Source organism: Stegostoma tigrinum, chromosome 2 (assembly GCF_030684315.1).
Source record: "Stegostoma tigrinum isolate sSteTig4 chromosome 2, sSteTig4.hap1, whole genome shotgun sequence".
NCBI lineage: Eukaryota > Metazoa > Chordata > Chondrichthyes > Orectolobiformes > Stegostomatidae > Stegostoma > Stegostoma tigrinum.
The window spans coordinates 100,459,270-100,481,456 of record NC_081355.1 but is presented as its reverse complement, the minus strand read 5'-3'; the positions used below and the strand labels follow the sequence as shown (position 1 = coordinate 100,481,456).

The following is a 22,187-nucleotide window of genomic DNA, read 5'->3' as shown; positions in this document are numbered from 1 at the left end:
TGGGCTTATACTCATTGGAATTCAGAAGAATGAGGGGAGATCTTATAGAAACATATAAGATTATGAAAGGAATAGAAAGAAGTGGAGGCCAGGGAGGTTGTTTCCGCAAGCAGGTGAAACTAGGATAAGAGGGCATCACCTTAAAATAAAGGGAAGCAGATGTAGGACTGAGGTCAAGAGGAACTTATTCACCCAAACGGTTGTGAATCCATGGAATTCCCTGCCCAGTTAAGCGGTTGAAGCTACCTCACTGAATGTTTTTAAGGCAAGGCTAGATAAATTTTTGAACTGTAAAGGAATTAAGTGTTATGGTGAGTGAGAGGATAAGTGGAGCTGAGCCTCAAAGATTGAGGGGCAGGTGGCCTACTCCTGGTCCTAGTTCTTATGTTCTTATGTCCTCGTTTTTCAAGGACCGCAACGTCCCCCCCTCAATGGTCGAGGACATCCTCCACCTCATCCCTCTCCCTATTTCTTTTCAAGCATCTAAATTCTGGAACTTCCAACAATCATTCCTCTCCTCTCAGCATACTGCATGTGTTCGATACGTTTGTCCCGAGCAGGCAGGGAAGGTGCGTCAAATGAGGGAGCCATGGTTCTCAAAAGAGGTCGAACAACTGGTTAAGAGGAAGAAGGATCTTCTGTAAGATTTAGGAAAAGAGGAACAGAAAATGCACTAGAGGGATACAAGTTAGCCAGGAAGGAGCTGAAGAAAGGGCTTAGCAGAGCTAATAAGGGGGCATGAGAAAACCTTGGTGGATAGGACTAAGGAAAACTCCAAGGCTTTTTACACGTAAGTGCAGAACAAGAGAATGACCAGAGAAAGGGCCGATCAAGGACTGTAAAGGGAATATGGGCACAGAGCCAAAAGAGATAGGAGAGGTCCTTAATGAATAATTTTCTTCGGTACTCACAACTGAGAGGGACCTAGTTGTACAGGAGGGCACTGTGAAACAGGCAGATAGGCTAGAACAGGTTGGTGTTTGTAAAGAAGATGTGTCAGGAATTCCGAGGCAGTAGAAGGTAGATAAGTCCCCCGGGCCTGATGGGAACTATCCAAGGATTCTATGGGAAGCAAGGGACGAGAACATAGGGCCTTTGGCAATGATCTTTTCATCCTCACTGTTCACTGGTATAGTGCTGGAAGATTAGGAAGAGGCGAATGCCATTCCCTTGTTCAAAAAAAGGGAACAGGGATAACCCCGGAAAATACAGACCAGTTAGTCTTACGTCAGTGGTGGGCAAATTATTGGAAAGGGCTCTAAGAGACAGGATTTATGATCACTTGGAAAGGCACAGTTTGATTCATAATAGTCAGTATGGATTTGTGAGGGGTAGATCATGCCTCACAAACTTTACGGCATTCTTTGAAGAGGTGACCAACCACATGGATGAAGGTGGAGCAGTGGATGTGGTATATATGGATTTAAGTAAGGGGTTTGATAACATCCCCATCGTAGGCTCACGTAGAAAGTAAGGATGCATGGGGTGGGGGAAATTGGCAGTTTGGATTCAGAATTAGTTGATCCTTACAAGACAAAGGGTGGTCGTGGACATGCCCTCCTGTGCATCTGGAGGAACCCTTCAGCTACATGCTCTTCACGTGAAGGTTTTTCAACATCTTCTGGACAGTGGACATTGCTGTTGGTCCTGTGCTTGTTGTCATATCTGTTCCTCCATTTTTCTACACCATTGTTGCACAGCAGCAACAGTGATGGTCACCTCTGCTGTGGCTGCATCCATCAGTCACGTTTGTAATGAACCCGGGTGAGAAGCAGAAGAAAGAGAACAGGTTCTTATCAATCTGAGCAGTCAGCATTCACATAACGTACTGATTAACATGCTGCTCCATGTAGTGGGACATGGGGCATTCAGAAGTGAACAGCCATGGAATAATGTGTCTTGGTACACTGGAATAGGGTCCAATGTCAATGAATGTACAACCAGTCATTTGGCAAAGAGATGGTTGGACAATGCAAGTGCTACATCAGTATTGAACTCTGCTGCTCCTCCTAGCCCACATCACTCACCAACATCATGGTATAGAACTGAGTCGTTCATTATACTTCTAGTTCAGGTTGAGAGGGAATCAGTTGTGTGCCCCCATGCATCCTAAGAGGTCATCTTCAACTGGCAGGGGCCAATGACCTCATTAACGTTGACTGTGAGCAGCTTGCACTCCATAGGATTGGACACTGCACGGCAGTTCATGGAGATATGATTGCGAATGATTTTGATCAACGCTCTGCAAGTGCATAATTGATGCTACTGCATCTTGAGAAGCCTCCATCAACAGCCAGATAGTGTTGGTGCCCACCTACTTAGCCATTCCTGCCCCCAACCCCCACAGCATACCATGTCCTCCCATGCACGATTGTACCCCCACCCCCCATTATAATCAAATACTCCCATATCCTTAGGCTGCTGTCTCCAATCCCCAACGCCAATTCCCCTCACATTTCTAGAACAACAGTATCACCAAATACCAACCCATGATATTCCCTCCACTGACCTCTGCTGTGGCTGCATCCATCAGTCATGTTTGTAATGAACCCAGGTGAGAAGCAGGACTGACACTGTCTCCATCTCCTAGCCATTTGGACGGATAGCCTGACTGACAACTGATCAGATCACCGACTGAACCTTACATACTGCCCTGACTAATGATCCACTGACTGAGTGCACAGGGCCTTTCAGGACTAACCATGGACAGCTCTACAAAACAACATCAAGATGATTCCCCTGACCCAGACCACCCTAACTGACATCTGACCAGTGACATGCTCCTGGGCTTAATATGACATTGCCCTTGACGAACTTCACCAGGACGCCCCGGAATGACAATAGGCCGGCTTTAATATGACTGAGCAGTATGTCACTTTGACTTTGAGGCATAGCCTTTTAGCTGATGCCATATGTTTGCTGTGGAGGCTGCTGGTACATGCTGTATGCGTGAGAGCAACAGAACACGCTGCCTTGTAGTAACACGTCCACTCCTTTGAACGCTGACTGCTGACATGCATAACAACCTGCCTGGCTTTCTGTCTGCACCAAATAGCAAGGAAAGACAAAAAGTACTACGAGCTTTTAAAGTTCAGCTGAGAGGACAAAGCAGTAAAAGGCAGTTCGGGGCAAAGCAGGGAAGGTGAGCATCCAGGCCAATGACAAGAGAGTAAGTGCTAAGAAAGCAAGTAAACAACTTAGATCCAGCCAGGTCCAGTTGAGATCTGGGTGCCTGTCCCTCCATGCTAAGTGCATAGTTTTCACAAGACCTCCTTGCAGCAGCATTCCAGTGATAGTTGTCAGTTCACTATTAAGATAGTATGACAATGCAGAAGCACGCAGTAAATGGATCGGACATGTGCCCTGATGGTGCAAAAATGCTGGCACACATTGGATATCAGCAGCCGTGAATGTGGGATGCGTGAACCAAGAGTGTTCCAAGAAATGTTGGCATTGGGTGTCCAAGATAGGTCCAGAGGAGCGAGCAGTGAGCTGAGATACCTCCTCTGACTTTGTTAGGAATTCTCAGCATTTAGTTTGAAGTGGGATGCATTTTTTCAGACTGCCTTCATTAAACTAGATCAAGCTTAATAAATATCAAAATCTCGGTCTAAAATATTAAGCTGCATTCATTACAACAAATTAATTATCCAGAAAGAAAAGGTGTGTAAAACTGTAATGTAAAATGTCAAAATTTTACTTTTTATTAACTATCAAGAATTTATCTTTAGAGGCAATATTTTTAATGCAATGTCTGAGAGATGAACATGTGAACACAGATAGAAAATAATCAATTGTACTAAATGTCTTCCGGAAGTACACCAGCTGAAAAATCAAATAACTGCCACAATTCTTAGCATGAGATCTGGCATACCAGTCACACCCACACAGGGTAAAATGGAATCAAGGCACTATTTTAAAGTTTCAAGTAATGAATACACACACACAGAGTTAGCATCTGCATCACCTCAAAATTGTTGCAGCCAGTTAAGCCAAATTATAAAAAGGTTTCATCCAAAGATAGTAAGTTATCAATACAACTGGCATTCCTTGATGTAGCATGAAACCAGTTGTGCCCTCAAAATGTCTCATACAGCTAGTTCTTCATTTCAAATAAACAAGGCTGTTTCACATTTCCAAACAGCCAATTAATTCAGCAGTGCAAGAACACGCAAACATAAAATTAAATCGAACTTACAACATCGAGGGCCGAAGGGCCTGTACTGTGCTGTAATGTAAAGAATCAGGCCATTAGGCTGGTGTTTCTGCTCCATCTGAATCTCCTTCTATCATACTTCCATCTGACCATTTCAGCATATATTTCCATTCTTTCACAAATCACTGCAACTAATCCATGTAGCAGTAGAGTCCACATTCCAATCACTATCTGGGTAATTGTTTCTCACTCGATTTATACCTAAGGTTCCTTATGCTCCCCTGATCAAAGTGAATAATTATAATTCATTATATATTTCTCTAACAAGAGATATCCTCACCAGAGATTATGCCAATACATTTATAACATGCTTTCCAGAATATTTCCACATCATATCCTTCGTTCATTCTTGGAATATGGGTGTTATTGGCTAGGTCAGCACTTATAGCCCATGCCAAGCTGCCCACAGGACAGTTAATAATCATTTATCATAAACATTCCAATTCACCAATTCAACCTGTAGAACTTGTCATGTATCAGTATGGTATACCACTGAATTGTTAATTAAAACAAAAAAGTAATGAAAAGTTAAATTTAGTTCTCACTTAATAGCTCCAGTCCTGCGCAAAGTAAAATCTAAACTGAAAACCTCCTCTCAAATCAAGTTTGGTGTATGCAATGATTTCACACAGAAAAGGTGGTACAAAGAGAAATTATTTCACAACTTATTTTGTCGCTGGGCATTGTGTAGCCACATGCCATGCATTGGATAAGTTGTATTTTAGAGGTCTGTCATGAAACAAATAAATTAACAGAAGGAAAAGTAAAACAGAAAAAAAAGGAACTGATACATTTGATAATGGTTGGGAAATATATTAATATAAAACTGACAAAACTAGTTCTTTTCATTCATCATATTCGCACATTTTTGCAATACAGCATGAAATGATATGTAATGCAGCATACTATTTTTAACATTTATTTCACATAGTTTAAGTGGGATTACCACCATCTGCAAGTTCCCCTCCTGATTACACACTGTTCAGACCTTCACAACCACTGAGTCAAAATTCTTCTCTAAGAGAACAGTGGAAGTACCTACACAACTGGACTTTGACTGTTCAGTAAAGTGGCTCATCACATCACAAGAATAAGTAAAACAAAATAACTTGGGAATGACACAATATTTGATTTAACAACGTGGTATTTCTATTCAAGTGGATGTTGTCTAAAATTTTTCTCATTTGATGCATGAACCGATGATACCTTCAAGGCTTTCAATTGCCATAGGTGAAATCGGATTAAGAAGTTCTCCGAGTTTCAACATACTGGAATTTTAGACTTTGAAACAATTCAAATTTCATAATACTTGACATAATGCAAACATCAGTGCTTAGATTTCAATCAATACTGGAAGCATATTCTTTTCTTCAGGAGTAAAGCCCATTATGCCTTGAAAGGTACATCCAAAGTAAAAAGTACAAACAAGACATAAATGACAAATAGTTCAACAAAACATACAGTTGTGCTGTTAAAAGGTAAAAAAGTACCTGCAGGAAGCAAACACTCCAGGGGAACCAACGTATCATTTGTAGCTGCCATCACTGTAGGCTTTGAAGTTTAGCTTTAGAGACTCTGCAGCAAAACATAATGAATACTAATCACAACTATACGAAATAATCTCCAAAAAGCTCAATTTTAAGCAGTAGTAATTAGCCAACCTCAACTTCTGCCAAGTTGGTAACTGGTAGTTTAATGCTTTTCATTAAAAATTACCATATATTAGTCAGTATTCATGAAATGTAAGACTAAGTCACTTTGCTATAACTTTAACTTGATTAAGCAAGTGAAAATTTGCATTCTATTCTTTTTGACTGTGGGCAGGGTCAGAAATTACACACCAGGTTATTGTCCAACAGGTTTATTTGAAAACACAAGCTTTTGGAGCCTCAGTCCTTCTTCAGGTATTAATGAGAGAGGAAGTATCAGGCACAGAATTTATAACTAAACAATTCAAGTGTCGCACTGTTGATGAGGATATACTAAACGAAACTAAGATGCTGTTAAATCTTTATTCAGTTAGAAGAATTTATTAATTAATATGTATATGCAAATCCCCAAATTCCTTTCAAGTCCCTGTCCTGTGAGAACTAAAGGTTTTATCAGTATAAAGAAGAGGTGACATTTTAGGTAAGACAATGAATGTTAGGTGTGAGGCCTTGTTTAGAATCTGGCTGTGTTTTGGTGTGGAGTCAGACTGGTTTTAATTTGAAAGCAGGAATTTATAAAACACCAAGATAATAAAATGTGAGGCTGGATGAACACAGCAGGCCAAGCAGCATCTCAGGAGCACAAAAGCTGACGTTTCGGGTCTAGACCCTTCATCAGAGAGGGTGAAGGGTCTAGGCCCGAAACGTCAGCTTTTGTGCTCCTGAGATGCTGCTTGGCCTGCTGTGTTCATCCAGCCTCACATTTTATTATCTTGGAATTCTCCAGCATCTGCAGTTCCCATTATCTCTGATTTATAAAACACCAGATTGACTGACTGTCTATAAATTGTGTGCTTTTTGAACTGAATAGAATATATCTGCAAACATAAATTTACCATTTGGATTCATATGTGTGTGTGTGTGTTCGCGTGTGTCCTTGTACACCCCAGTTCAACACTGGCACCTCCACATCACGTTTGACTGTGGTTCGTTACTAACAGTTTCTGTAAGAAATAAGCTATTCGGACCAGGTCAAAAGTCAATTTCATGGTTTTACTGCTTCATGGCTCAGGCTACTGTAAACTTCAGCTGTTATGGTCGGAGTAATTTAAGGTGAAAATCTCAGGCACTACCAAGTTTTAAACTTAACCTGGAAACTGATATCCACTTCAGGCCCAGCGACTCCCACAGCTCCCCAGAATACACCTCCTCTCACCCACCTCCCTGCAAAAATGCCAGAACCATTCCCAATTCCTTCGCCTCCGCCGCATCTCCTCCTGAGATGAGGCATTCCAATCCCTGATGTCCTCGTTTTTCAAGGGCCACAACTTCTCCTCCACAGTGGTCAAAAATGCCCTCGGCCACGTCTCTCACATTTCCCACAACTCATCCTTCACACTCCCTCCCCGCAATAACAACCAAAACAGAATCACCCTCTTCCTCACATACCACCCCACCAAACTCCAAATCCAATGCATCATCCTCTGGCACTCCTGCCATCTGACCCCACTACTAAAGACATTTTTCCCTCCCCACCCTTATCTGCCTTCCACAGCAATCACTCTCTCTGAGACTCCCTTGTCCACTCCACACTCGCCACCAGCCCCACCACCCCCTGGCACTTTTCCCTGCAACAGGATGAAGTGCTACACCTGCCCCTACACCTCCCCCTCAACCCCATCCCAGGCCCTAAGAAGACCTTCCACATTGAGCAGATGTTCACCTGCACGTCTGCTAATGTGGTATACTGTATCTGCTGTTCCCAATGTGGCCTCCTCTACATCGGGGAAACCAAGAGGAGGCTTGGAGTCGGCTTTATGGAACACCTACGCTCGGTTCATGACAAATGACTGCATCTCCCAGTCGCGAACCATTTCAACTCCCCTACCCACTCCTTGGATGACATGTCCATCCTGGGCCTCCTCCAGTGCCATACGATGCCACTGAAGGTTGCAGAAACAGCACCTCATATTTCACTTTGGAACCCTAAGGTCTAATGGTATCAATGTGGACTTCACAGGCTTCAAAATCTCCCCTCCCCGACTGCATTCAAAAACCAGCCCAGCTCGTAGCCGCCTCCCTAACCTGTCCTTCCTCCCACCTATCCCCTCCTCCCACGTCAAGCCCCACCTCCACCTGCTACCTACCAGCCTCATCCCGCCTTCTTGGTTATGGGGATAAGGCAGGAACAGGATACTGATTGTGGATGATCAGCCATGATCATAATGAATGGTGGTGCTGGCTCAAAGGGCCAAATGGCCTACTCCTGCACCTATTGTCTGTTGTCTATCTGTCCATCCTCCCTAGACTGACCTATTCCAACTCTAACTTCCAACTTACAGTCACCTTTACTGGCTCCATCCCCACCTTTTTGACCTGTCTGTCTCCTCTCCACCTACCTTCTCCTTTATCCATCTTACATCGGCCACCCCCTCCGACCCCGTCTCTCTCTCTCTCTCTCTCTATTTATCTCAGAATCTCCTTCCCCTCCTGCATATCTGAAGATGGGTCCAGACCCGAAATGCTTTCCTGCTCCTCTGATGCTGCATTGCCTGCTGTGTCCATCCAGCTCTACACCTTGTTATCTCAAGTTTTAAAATAGTTCAGGATTTTAACTTATGTAATTGTTTATATGGTTATGTTGTGCTTTAATTTGTTTTATGTATCAGCAGTTACTATGAAATAACACATGGTTTCTGTAGTTAATGGATATCAATTCATTTTGAAGCATTCTCAGATACATCATTTGGGATGTCTGGGATGATTCTTAATCATTGGAAGGTAATACTATTCATTCTAAATAGTAATTGCTTGAATGGGTGCCATCTTTTCTTGGCAGATATCTATGGAAGGAGTAAGGCAAGGCAGACAAGCTGCTACACAAGGGATTATTGTACAAAAAAAATTGACGTGAAAAAATGAATCAGGAACAGTAAAATGATGTCACTAAAATAACAAAGTGTGGAGCTGTATGAACACAGCAGGCCAAGCAGCATTTTGGGAGTACAAAAGCTGATGTTTCGGGCCTAGACCCTTCATTAGTCTAGGCCCAAAACATCAGCTTTTGTGCTCGTAAGATGCTGCTTCACCTGCTGTGTTCATCCAGCCTCACACTTTGTTATCTCAGATTCTCCAGCATCTGCAGTTCCCATTATCTCTCTGACTAAAATAACCATTACTTTTAAACAAACCGATCAGAAATTGGGCAAGCATCAAATAAAACAAAGAACTGCAGATGTTGGAAATTTGAAACAAAAATAGAAATTACTGGAGAAACCCAGCAGGTCTTCCAGCTTCTGGAAAGAGAAAAAAGGAGTTCACATTTCAAGTCCAGTAATACTTCTTCAGAACTTGGGCATACATGACCTAACCAACCCCAAGATTGGCCATGAACTTTCTATGCTCTGAGCATCTGCTATCCCGCCTATTAAAAATACAACCATGCAATGCCATGACCAAATCAGGGTTCATCTCTGATTATGCTGTGGGAAAGGGTAATGAGGCTTGCTTTTCAGTAGTTGTGCGTACAAAAAGAGAAAGAAGGGGAAAAATAGAAGAAGAGATAGTATCAAAGCCAATTTAGGATTGGTATTCTATTGTAGAGTGGCTGTGTCAACTGTCTGTTTAGGAGCTATTTATATTACACTTGTTTTCATAACTTAACGAACTGAGTATCGGTGAGCAAATTATTGCTCAGTATAAATAAGAAAATATCTAAACAAGGGATCAATCTTAGTTCAAATAAGGATATAAGAGAGCAAGCCAAGAGCAACACTAGGCATGCTTAACCTGGCAAAGTTACAACATAACGCGTGCTAAACTGCAACTTACATCATGGACAGACCATTAAACTAATACTCTGCTCAAATTCCACAAAAGCAACTGGTAGAATTTAAGTTCCATTAATATATAGGAAAATAGAAGCTAGTGTCAATGATGGTGATCATGAACCTACCATCAATTGTCATTAAAAAAAAACCCATCACAGAATTCTCATTGTGCAGAAGGAAACCTTTCTGGGCATTTTAACTCACTGCCAATCCGTGCCTTTTCCCACAGTCCTGTTCATCATTTTTATTTATATAATCATAAACGTCCTCTTGAATGCCTTCATTGAACTTGCCTCCCACCACATTTCTAGATTGTGCATTCCATATCCTCGCTACCTACTAAGTTTTATTGTTTACCTCAGACGTGTTTATTTTGTAAAACAGCAGGTGAAGCAGCATCCAGTTATTGATCTGTTTATGAGTGGCAATAGTTTCTCACTTTCTACTTTGTTCAACCCCCTCATGATTTTGAAAACTTCTACCAAATCTCCTCTTAGCCTTCACCTCTCCATGGAAAACAGTCTGATTTTCTCCAATCTCTCCCGATGACTGAAATGTTTTATCCCTAGAACCATACTCATAAAACTCTTCTGTGCTTTCTCAGATGAGCTTAGAACTGAATACTATGGTTCAGGGCCTGACCAGTCTCTTATATAAATTATCTGCTCTTGTACTCTATGATTCGATTTACAAAGCTTAGAATATTATGTGCTTTATTAAGTGCTCTCTCTACCTGTCCAGCCACTTTTAGTGATTTATGCACACATACACCAAGGTCGATCTGTTCCCGCACACTCTTTAGAATAATATCTTTTGTTTTATAAAGACATTATATACATAAGCTCCATGTTCTTTATATCAAGCTGCATCACCTCGTGCTGGTCCACACTGAACTTTATCTGTCAGTCCAACAACATGTTTAGAGTTGTCTATTTGGTGTTTTATACTGTCTTTCTCACAGTTTACCATTCTCCCCAGTTTTGAGTTATCCACAAACTATGCAAATGTCCCTAAGTACCAAGATCCAGAGCACTTTCAAACATTGAGAGAGAGAAGTAAGGGTACTGGTACCGAACTCTGGCGAACTCCATTACAAATCTTCCCCAGCTCCAAAAATACTTATTAACCATTACTCTTGGAACCCAGCCAATTCTGTACAAACATTTTTACTGGACTTTTTGTTCCAGGACCCAGTACTTCCTTTACAAATCTATTGTGTGGCACTGTATCCAAAGTGTTTTGAAAAGTCCATGTACAGTATGCCAACAGCCTTCCCCTTATCAAACCTTTTTGTTACCTCTTCAAAAACCTTTAGCAAGTCAGTGAGACATGAGTTTCCTGGAGTCTCCTGAATTAAACCACATTTGTCCATGTGACTATTAATTAGATTCCAAATAATTATTTCAAGAAGGTTCCAAAATTATTTCCAAAAAACATGTTAAACCGACCAGTCTGTAACCATTAAGTCAAAGTTTACAACTTACTTTGAACAATGGCAGAATGTCTGCAATTCTCCAATCACTGGCAGCACACTTGAGTCATAAAAAAAACTGAAATAAAATTGCCAGTGCCTTAAAATTGCTCAGTTTCCTTTTTCACAGACTGATGTTACAAAAACGATTGATCCATGTTGGTAAAATCTATGCTAGGTGAGGTTTGATTTCACTATCTCAGCATCTCACCCACCTCTATACTGTCATACAAATATTCCACACTGATTGATTGAGCCACAACAGCCATTCACTCGTATCCTTTAGGGAAGGAAATCTGCTATCACTACTGGTGCAGCCTACACATAACTCAATAAGATTGTGGTAGACTCATAACTGCCCTCTGAAATGGACCAGCAAGCTACTCAGTTCAATGGTGATTGAGGATGAGGAAACAAATGTTAACCTGTGACACATATCCCACAAAAGGGTAAGGGATCACTGTCTGCCAGTTCCCCTCCAATTCTCACACCTTATTTGGAAATATACTCTATTCCTACAACATTCTGGAGCTCCCTAGCTAACAGCACTGTGGACTACCAACACCCAGGGATTTTGAGAGGCAAGCTCACTGTCAGCTTGTCGAGAGTAATTAGAAATAAGCAATAAATGAATTACTTTTTAAAATAAAGCTCAGTAATCTTCATAGTACTATTGAATACTAAATCAAAATTGTTTGCTTTAATAGGAATCTCCACTTTATAAACAAAGTTTGATTGATTCATTCCCTGAGCATTCTTTTCTCTGTAGTAACACCAGATTCTTCGTCTTTCCCCTCATAGCTTGGATGCTTTAAGCTATCAGTTGAATTACATTTTCATAGAAAGATCACATTTGTATTTTACTTCGTAATAACTTTGTTAGATAACCTCTGGGATTGACCAATGACTTGTCCTTAATTTCTGTCTCTCTTTAGATGTTCCCCTTCTGCAATGGAATCTACAGAAAGAATGCTCTACAAGCAACGCAACACTCAGCTCAAACTCACCGCCAACTCTACGATGTTATCAGACTACCTATCTGACCCCTAGTCCTAGGGAAGCAGTAACGTACCCCAATTAACACTGAAAAGGTTCACGCCATTACTTTCAGCCTTGCTACTAGCTCCCGTCTGTCATTATTCTCATATTCTTAGTTAGATTGATCAAGACTGTTTACAAGTCTATTGTATTCTTAAGCCAAAAGGTGAGCTTGCAATGCAATAAACTCACCATTACTAAAATCCTTCATATGTAAACCTCCAATGTCATCCACAACTCAGTTCATCTGCTGTTCAAATTCTAATTTCATGCTTTTGTTACCTCCAGACCAAAATATTGTGTGCTCCCCTGGCATCTGACATAAAGCTGAGCTCAGCCAAAGCTCTGCTACCTATGCCATTCCTTGTGCTATGTCTCATCCACCTGTTACTCCTGTGTTAACTGACTTACTTAGTCACTTGGTTAATCTTCGCTAGTCAACCAACTGAATTTAAAATGCTGCCCTTCCTGTTCAAATTGCTCAGCCATCCTTGTGTCTAGCCACTTCTACATGACATTAAATGGTACTGTAACGGCTGTGCCACACAGGTGCTAGGCAATGACCGACTTCCAAAATAGAGAATCTAACAAATTCCTCTTGATAATCAATGGCATTGCCATTACTAAATGCCCCACCATCAATTTCCTGGAACTCACAACATAATTGGCAAGCCACAAAAGTTACAATAAAAGATCATGTCCTCAAGAATGGCCATGTACTTAAGCCTCCATCTCTTCATTGAAGGGCATTCCATCACTGATTCCTGAACGGTCAATATTCTGGGGGTTACCAATGACCACAAACTAACTCAGAATAGCCATACAAATAATATGATACAGCAGCAGACAAAAATTAGGAATTCTGCAGCAGAAAATACTTTTCACTTGCCTTTTCACTTACAACTCCAACAACACACATCCAGGTCAATGCAGCTGAATTGAGGGGCATTCATCCACTACTTTAAACTCAATGAACCATTGAGGCATAATGGCGGTATGTGTACCATCTCCAAGATGCACTGTAGCATTTCACCAAAGCTCCTGTGACAGTGCCTTCAAAATGTGCACCTCTAGGGCCTTGAAAGAAAAGGGCAATAGATCCACCACCTGCAAGTTCTTCTGAGGCACACACAATCTTAACTTAATACATTATTCTGCATTCTCTGAACTCTCTGCAGCCTTGACATGATTGTTACATGTCATTTTTTTATACATACCATCCTCTTTAAGAGTCTATCCAACACTGTGCAGCTGTACCCCCATTAGGTCCATTCTAACTTATCTAATCAAAGCCAGATCATCTCCAGTAATAAAATGTGAGGCTGGATGAACACAGCAGGCCAAGCAGCATCTCAGGAGCACAAAAGCTGACGTTTCGGGTCTAGACCCTTCATCAGAGAGGGGGATGGGGAGAGGGAACTGGAATAAATAGGGAGAGAGGGGGAGGCGGACCGAAGATGGAGAGTCCGCCTCCCCCTCTCTCCCTATTTATTCCACTTCCCTCTTCCCATCCCCCTCTCTGATGAAGGGTCTAGGCCCGAAACGTCAGCTTTTGTGCTCCTGAGATGCTGCTTGGCCTGCTGTGTTCATCCAGCCTCACATTTTATTATCTTGGAATTCTCCAGCATCTGCAGTTCCCATTATCTCATCTCCAGTAATGTTTCTTTCTCTTCTTTGCTGTATCACCACCTCAGTGACTCTAAGATACATTTCTTGATTCTCTTCCTATCCTCATCTAAATAATGGCCTTTGCAACAATACTCACATTCATAAGCTAAATACACACCGATGTTATCTGTATTGGTAGTATGCATACCCACCAATCTAGTACAACTTTCCACATATGAACATTGGGAAGACCAAAGAGGACATCTTGGGCAATGAATACATTCCCCTTCCTAATCACCATGCCAAGTTAACCAGACTATTTTCAGTCTTCCTAGTCTTTTTTTGTCTCACTACCCCAGCTCCTAAATGCATAAACTCTTTTTCTTGAAGATTTTCAGTTATAGTTTTGTAAACAGACCTAGCACCTCTATTGTTTCAATATTCTCCTGACTGGCTTTCCGCTTGGCTCACATAACCTTGGAAAGAAAAAGCTAGCACATTGTAAAACGACCCTGCAATTAAAATAATATGGCCATTTCAATTACTTTTGTTCAGTTCTAAAATTTTCCTTCACTTAAATCCACTTAAATAAATGTAAGATAATCTCACAGATCAGGGCCTGTCCTTAATCTAAATGCAACCACTTAGAAACGCAATAATGAAGCAATAATGAACATCAATCTGAATGCAACCGTGTGCAAAGTTAATAATGAGGCAAAACAAAATTAACGAATGCACATGTGCACAGTCTTACGTTAAAGACATCAATCTTCTCGCTCATTAATTCTTTAATACCTACAATATACTGCATGCAATTCTTCCTTGAGGCCACTTTACCAAATCATACCCATGATTTGTTTTCCTCTCACTCATCTCAAACTAATGCGTAGATAGAACTGAAGCCTTGAGCTCTTCCCAGGTATACGTATTGTAATTTGATATGCAATATTTATCACATACAATACAGGTAAAATAAAGTTTCTCCATAAGGAAAGCATAAGAAAAAATGGAGAAAAATGAGGGGTGTAATTGTAATCACTATCACCTCCACATTTGCAAGGCAGGGAGTATTTAAATAGAGAGTGGTGCCATACTCAATGCTTTTTTATCCTGATTTGACTGACTGCAATTCCATGTTGTGGAGATACACCCATAAGTGCCTGTTAGGAAGTGAGTTCCAAGATTTTGACCCAGGACAGTAAAGGAATAGAAATGTAGCTCCAAGTCATGCTTTGGAGGAGAACTCGCAAATCCTGGTGTTCCCACACATCTGATGACCTTGTTAGCAGTTGTGAGGTTGGAGGTGCTATCGAAGGAACCTTGGTGAGCTGTTGTGTTGCACCATGTAAATGATACATACTGATGCCACTGCTGATTGGTGATGGAGAGAGCAAATGTTGAAAGTGGTAACTCAGTCCCAATCAAGTGGTTGCTTTGTCTTGAATGATGTTGAACATCTTCAATATTTCTGGAACCACATGCATCCAGGTAATTGGAGACTACTCTATCACATTTGACATACCTTGCATATTGCAGAGAGTCAGGTAAGTTATCCACTGCATAATTCTCAACCTCAGACCTGCTCTTCTACTCAGAATATTCACATGGATGAACAGTTCAGTTTCTGACTAATAGAAATCCTTAGGATGTTGATGATGGCGAATTCAGCTAATGCAAAGACAATGAACGTCAAGGGGATAATGAAATGTGAGGCTGGATGAACACAGCAGGCCCAGCAGCATCTCGGGGGCACAAAAGCTGACGTTTCGGGCCTAGACCCTTCATCAGAAAGGATCAGAGAATGTCAAGAGGAAATGGTTAGATTTTCTCTTAAAGGAGATAGTTATTGCCTAAATTGTTTGGCACAAGAGCTTCGAGCCAATTCTGATCTCAAGCCTGGATGTTGTCCAGTCTTACTGTAATCGGACACCGGCTTTATTCATTAAGATATGCACAGGTTTTATATAAACAATATGGTGCAATAGAATTAATTTGCTTTGCAGCCAAAGAAATTCTAAGTGCCTCGAGCGACTAACGTACATAACAGTCCTGGGTATTAAAATAAAACCTGCTCAGAACGAAAGTTCAAGTATTAACATCTCAAATCATGAGGTCCAGTAAAAGGTCACTTGTAAGGAATATCAATGAAAATGGATGACTTCAGCCTCATAGCACATAATCTCTGCTTGAACTTAGACTAATGTTTGATTACACTTTAGAAAACTGTTGATCTTTGTTCAGCTGGAGCCAAAGTCACAGAAACATAAACATTTCTGTGACATATGAAGTCAGTGTCAGGCAACAGTCTCAGTTTCAAGGTGCAAGTCACTGAATATTTTTTGAAAGGTCATAGCTTTTAAATTAAAATGCACCAGAGCTGCTTACTGCGGCAAATATTAACTTGCTTTCATTATTTCATTAAATTGTCAGGCATATTAATCTGCTACTTTGTATCTAATCCGACATGGTAAAAATGACGCAGTAAACAATATTTATGATTAGAAATTCACCTACATATTACAAACTTCTTATAAATAATAAAAACGATGTAAAATAAATATTAAAATACAGAATATTAAAATACAGATTTTAATATATCTATAAACTAGACAGTAAATGGTTAGCACTCTTGCCCTTTAAGCAAAGGACTTTGTTTTAAATTCAGCTATGATTGAAACTCCTCTGTAAGAAGCGAAAATCCCAGGTTAAATGAAACTGTGCAGCCTGAAGCAAGTTTCAAGTGGCATAACACCACAGCACGGAATTCTCTATAACTCAACACTAAATAGACAAGCTCACAAACGCAGCTATAAAGATGTCTTATTTGAGAAATGGATACAAAAATACTTAAGTGCAATAATGAGTATACCTCCAAAACAATATTAAACCACAATGCCGAAGAAGAGGAGAGGAAATTTTAAATGCATGCTGTTACAAATGCTGGACTTTACCAGACAGTTAAGTTTTATAACGTCTCTTTTAACTTAAGGTGAGTCAGAGAATTTCAAGAGCCTGAGAGCTTGGAGGTTCACCAAGCAGACATAGAATCATTGAGTTGTACAGCACAGAAAGAGGCCTTTCAACCCACCATGTCCATACCAGTCATCAAGCACCTACCTAGTCCTGGACCCTTCATCAGAGAGGGGGATGGGGGGAGGGAACTGGAATAAATAGGGAGAGAGGGGGAGGCGGACCGAAGATGGAGAGTAAAGAAGATAGGTGGAGAGAGTGTAGGTGGGGAGGTAGGGAGGGGATAGGTCAGTCCAGGGAAGACGGACAGGTCAAGGAGGTGGGATGAGGTTAGTAGGTGGCGGGGGGTGCGGCTTGGGGTGGGAGGAAGGGATGGGTGAGAGGAAGAACCGGTTAGGGAGGCAGAGACAGGTTGGACTGGTTTTGGGATGCAGTGGGTGGGGGGGAAGAGCTGGGCTGGTTGTGTGGTGCAGTGGGGGGAGGGGACGAACTGGGCTGGTTGAGGGATGCAGTAGGGGAAGGGGAGATTTTGAAACTGGTGAAGTCCACATTGATACCATATGGCTGCAGGGTTCCCAGGCGGAATATGAGTTGCTGTTCCTGAAACCTTTGGGTGGCATCATTGTGGCAGTGCAGGAGGCCCATGATGGACATGTCATCAAGAGAATGGGAGGGGGAGTGGAAATGGTTTGCGACTGGGAGGTGCAGTTGTTTTTTGCGAACTGAGCGGAGGTGTTCTGCAAAGCGGTCCCCAAGCCTCCGCTTGGTTTCCCCAATGTAGAGGAAGCCGCACCGGGTACAGTGGATGCAGTATACCACATTGGCAGATGTGCAGGTGAACCTCTGCTTGATGTGGAATGTCATTTTGGGGCCTGGGATGGGGGTGAGGGAGGAGGTGTGGGGACAAGTGTAGCATTTCCTGCGGTTGCAGGGGAAGGTGCCAGGTGTGGTGGGGTTGGAGGGCAGTGTGGAGCGAACAAGGGAGTCACGGAGAGAGTGGTCGGGGGGCGTCCAGTCCCTGTACACTGTACACCTGCATTCCGCATGGAGATGGCCTCAAGGCCCTCCGCTTCTTCCTGTCCCGCAGGCCCGACCAGTCCCCCTCCACCGACACTCTCATCCGCCTAGCTGAACTCGTCCTCACACTCAACAACTTCTCTTTTGACTCCTCCCACTTCCTACAGACTAAGGGGGTGGCCATGGGCACCCGCATGGGCCCCAGCTATGCCTGCCTCTTTGTAGGTTACGTGGAACAGTCCCTCTTCCGCACCTACACAGGCCCCAAACCTAGCTAGGGGGTGGGCTTGAAATGGACATCAGTTACAAGCTGGTTGCCTGAGATGGAGACTGAGAGGTCCAGGAAGGTGAGGGATGTGCTGGAGATGGCCCAGGTGAACTGAAGGTTGGGGTGGAAGGTGTTGGTGAAGTGGATGAACTGTTCGAGCTCCTCTGGGGAGCAAGAGGCGGCGCCGATACAGTCATCAATGTACCGGAGGAAGAGGTGGGGTTTGGGGCCTGTGTAGGTGCGGAAGAGGGACTGTTCCACGTAACCTACAAAGAGGCAGGCATAGCTGGGGCCCATGCGGGTGCCCATGGCCACCCCCTTAGTCTGTAGGAAGTGGGAGGAGTCAAAAGAGAAGTTGTTGAGTGTGAGGACGAGTTCAGCTAGGCGGATGAGAGTGTCGGTGGAGGGGGACTGGTCGGGCCTGCGGGACAGGAAGAAGCGGAGGGCCTTGAGGCCATCTCCATGCGGAATGCAGGTGTACAGTGTACAGGGACTGGACGCCCCCCGACCACTCTCTCCGTGACTCCCTTGTTCGCTCCACACTGCCCTCCAACCCCACCACACCCGGCACCTTCCCCTGCAACCGCAGGAAATGCTACACTTGTCCCCACACCTCCTCCCTCACATCCATCCCAGGCCCCAAAATGACATTCCACATCAAGCAGAGGTTCACCTGCACATCTGCCAATGTGGTATACTGCATCCACTGTACCCGGTGCGGCTTCCTCTACATTGGGGAAACCAAGCGGAGGCTTGGGGACCGCTTTGCAGAACACCTCCGCTCAGTTCGCAAAAAACAACTGCACCTCCCAGTCGCAAACCATTTCCACTCCCCCTCCCATTCTCTTGATGACATGTCCATCATGGGCCTCCTGCACTGCCACAATGATGCCACCCGAAGGTTTCAGGAACAGCAACTCATATTCCGCCTGGGAACCCTGCAGCCATATGGTATCAATGTGGACTTCACCAGTTTCAAAATCTCCCCTTCCCCTACTGCATCCCTAAACCAGCCCAGTTCATCCCCTCCCCCCACTGCACCACACAACCAGCCCAGCTCTTCCCCCCCACCCACTGCATCCCAAAACCAGTCCAACCTGTCTCTGCCTCCCTAACCGGTTCTTCCTCTCACCCATCCCTTCCTCCCACCCCAAGCCGCACCCCCCGCCACCTACTAACCTCATCCCACCTCCTTGACCTGTCCGTCTTCCCTGGACTGACCTATCCCCTCCCTACCTCCCCACCTACACTCTCTCCACCTATCTTCTTTACTCTCCATCCTCGGTCCGCCTCCCCCTCTCTCCCTATTTATTCCAGTTCCCTCCCCCCATCCCCCTCTCTGATGAAGGGTCTAGGCCCGAAACGTCAGCTTTTGTGCTCCTGAGATGCTGCTTGGCCTGCTGTGTTCATCCAGCCTCACATTTTATTATCTTGGAATCTCCAGCATCTGCAGTCCCCATTATCTCTCACCTACCTAGTCCTGTTTTTCAGCATTTGGCCCCCTAACCTCGTATGTTATGTGTTTCAAGTGTTCGTCTAAATCCTTCTTTAATGTTGTGATAGTTCCCCATATGTACTATCCTTTCAGGAAGTAAATGCCTCATACCCACCACAGTCTGAATGAAAAAAATTTCCTTAAATCCCTTCCAAATCTACAGTCCCTAGTTATTAACCCCTCCATTAGGGGAAACATTTCTTCCTATCTACCATATCATACCTCTCATAATTTTGTAGACCTCAATCAGGTCCCTCCTCAGTCTTCTCTACTCCAAACTAATATTTCTTCATAACTGAACCTCTCCAGCCGAGGCAACATCCTGATGAATCACCTCTGCACGCTCTCCAATGCAACCACATCCTTCATAAAATGAGGCACCAGAACATCACACACTACATCTGGTGTGGCCTAACTTTATCTACACTCCACCATAACCTGCATGCTGGTTGAATTCATTGCCTCAGCTTATAAAGATAAGGATCCTGTGTGCCTTCTCAACCGTCTGTCCTGTTGCCTTCAACAATCTATGCAGATACACAGCAAAGTTCCTTTGATCCTCTGAACTTCTGAGGGTTCTACCATTCATTGTTCTCTCCATTGCCTTGTTAGTTCTCCTAAAATGCATTACCTCACACCTTTCTGTCTTAGATTCCAATTGCCAATTTTCTGCTCTTCTGACTGACCCATCTGTTATTGTGATCCAAGGCTTTCCTCCTCACTATTTAACACACCACCTATTTTTATGCCTTCTGTGAACTTAGTGATCAAAGCTTCTACATTTAAGTCTAGACTATTAATGTACACTATGAACAACAAGGGACCCAGCACAGAACCTGTTGTATGTTACAAGGTACAGGTTCCCAGTCAAAAAAAAACAATCTTTGACCATCATCTCCTGCCTCCTGTAATAAACCAATTATAAATCCTATTTATTAAATAGCCCTGAATCACATGATGTTAGCCTCGTCAAATGCCTTATCGAACTTCATTTGAACAACTGCACTAACCTCATCCACAAATCTAGTCACGTCTTTGAAAAATTCAATCAAACCTGTCAGACATGATCTGCCCTAACAAAGCCATGCTGATTATCCTTGATTAATCCTTGCTTCTTCAAATGGAGATTAACTCTATCCCTCAGAATGTTTTCCAATAGCTTCCCTACCATAAATATTACACTCATTGGCCCATGGTTCACTGATTCCAACCAGCCTCTTCGATAACACTACCATATCAGCTGTCCTCCTGTCCTCCAGTCCTCTGGTGATTCTCCTGTGTCCAGTCAGGATTGAAAGATAATGTTAGGGCCACTGAAATCTTCTTCCTTGCCTCCCATAAGATACATCACATCTATGTCTGGAGATTTATCCAATTTTAAGCCTGTTAAAATTGCTACAATCTCCTCCCTCTCAATTGTAATTTATTCAAGTATATCAATGTCCTTTTCCATGATTTCTACGGCTACACCATCCTTCTTTATCATGAATACAAATACAAAGTATTTATTTGAAACCTCACCTGCTTCTAGCTCCTGACACAGTTTGTCACTTCGGTCCCTGAAGTGCTCTACGCTTAGCTTCATTATCCTTATATACTTATAAATTGCTTTTGGACTTTCATTTATTTGACCGTCAAAAGTTTTCTTCATGCCTCTGTCACTTTGCTGTCCTGCTTTTTTTAAACGTAACCCTGTACATTTTCTATTTCTAGAGTTTCTCTCATTTTGAGCCCTCAGAATATACTGTAAGCTTCCTTGATTTTCTATACCGAATCTTGTAATATCCTTGACACCAACTGTGCACTGAATTTGTCTGTCCCACCCTTGGCTTTTACAGGAACATGTTGGCCCTGCACATTCACCATTTCCTTTTAAAGGACTGAAGTGGATTTTCCCACAAGTAGCTGTCCCCTTCCACATTGGCCAGGACTTAACTTATGTTACAACCAGCCTTCCACATTTCCAGAATTATTTCTAGTTCACCTTTGTTCTTTTCCATGACTACCTTAAATCTCACTGATTTATTGTCACTATTATTGAAATACCACTTTCACCCATTGCCCAGCTTTGTTCCCATCACCAGCCTGTCTTGTTAGGATTTTTGACATGATGGCTGAAAATGTTCTTCTCAGAACTGGTCGGACTTTTGGTTGTCTGTTAATTAATGTTTGAGCTATGTTGATTATAGGAAACATATTGCAATAAAATTCCTAAAACATGGAATTTTGTCCTTAAGTTACTTCCAGTGGTTGGGAATTACATTTCTTTTTAAGATAACCATCTCTATAGAGAATTAGATTGGTCTTTTTTGCATCCCGAACTTTAATATTACTATAATTTCAGATGGCACTTTCAGTTATTTTGGCATCACTGTTTGTCTGGAATATCGTCTCTCAATCTCTCTGCCTCCCTACCTCACTGCCATCCTTTAAAACAATTAAACTAATGAACCAAGTTTTTGATCATCTGGTCCAAACTCTCCTTAGGTAGCTCAGTGTCTTCAGGCACAGGGAGGTGAATCTGTGGAACTCATTGCCATAGAAGGCTATCGAGTAAGGTAAGACAGAGATGCATAGGTTCATGATTTGCTAGGGGATCAAAGGTTACGGGGAGAAGGCAGGAGA

The 22,187-nt window shown here is 42.6% G+C and overlaps 1 protein-coding gene across 7 annotated transcripts in view; it reads right to left on the bottom strand.

Annotated features, from left to right (window-relative positions):
- The window catches only part of tpk1 (thiamin pyrophosphokinase 1), a 330,085-nt gene that overhangs the window by 260,882 nt on the left and 47,016 nt on the right, over positions 1 to 22,187 (bottom strand). For all 7 annotated transcript variants that reach the window (XM_048554379.2, XM_048554344.2, XM_048554361.2 and 4 more), the window contains one exon: positions 5,707 to 5,791. In XM_048554379.2, coding sequence (XP_048410336.1) covers positions 5,707 to 5,758 — 52 coding nt within the window. In that variant the 5' untranslated portion in view covers positions 5,759 to 5,791. The remainder of the gene's footprint in view (positions 1 to 5,706; positions 5,792 to 22,187) is intronic.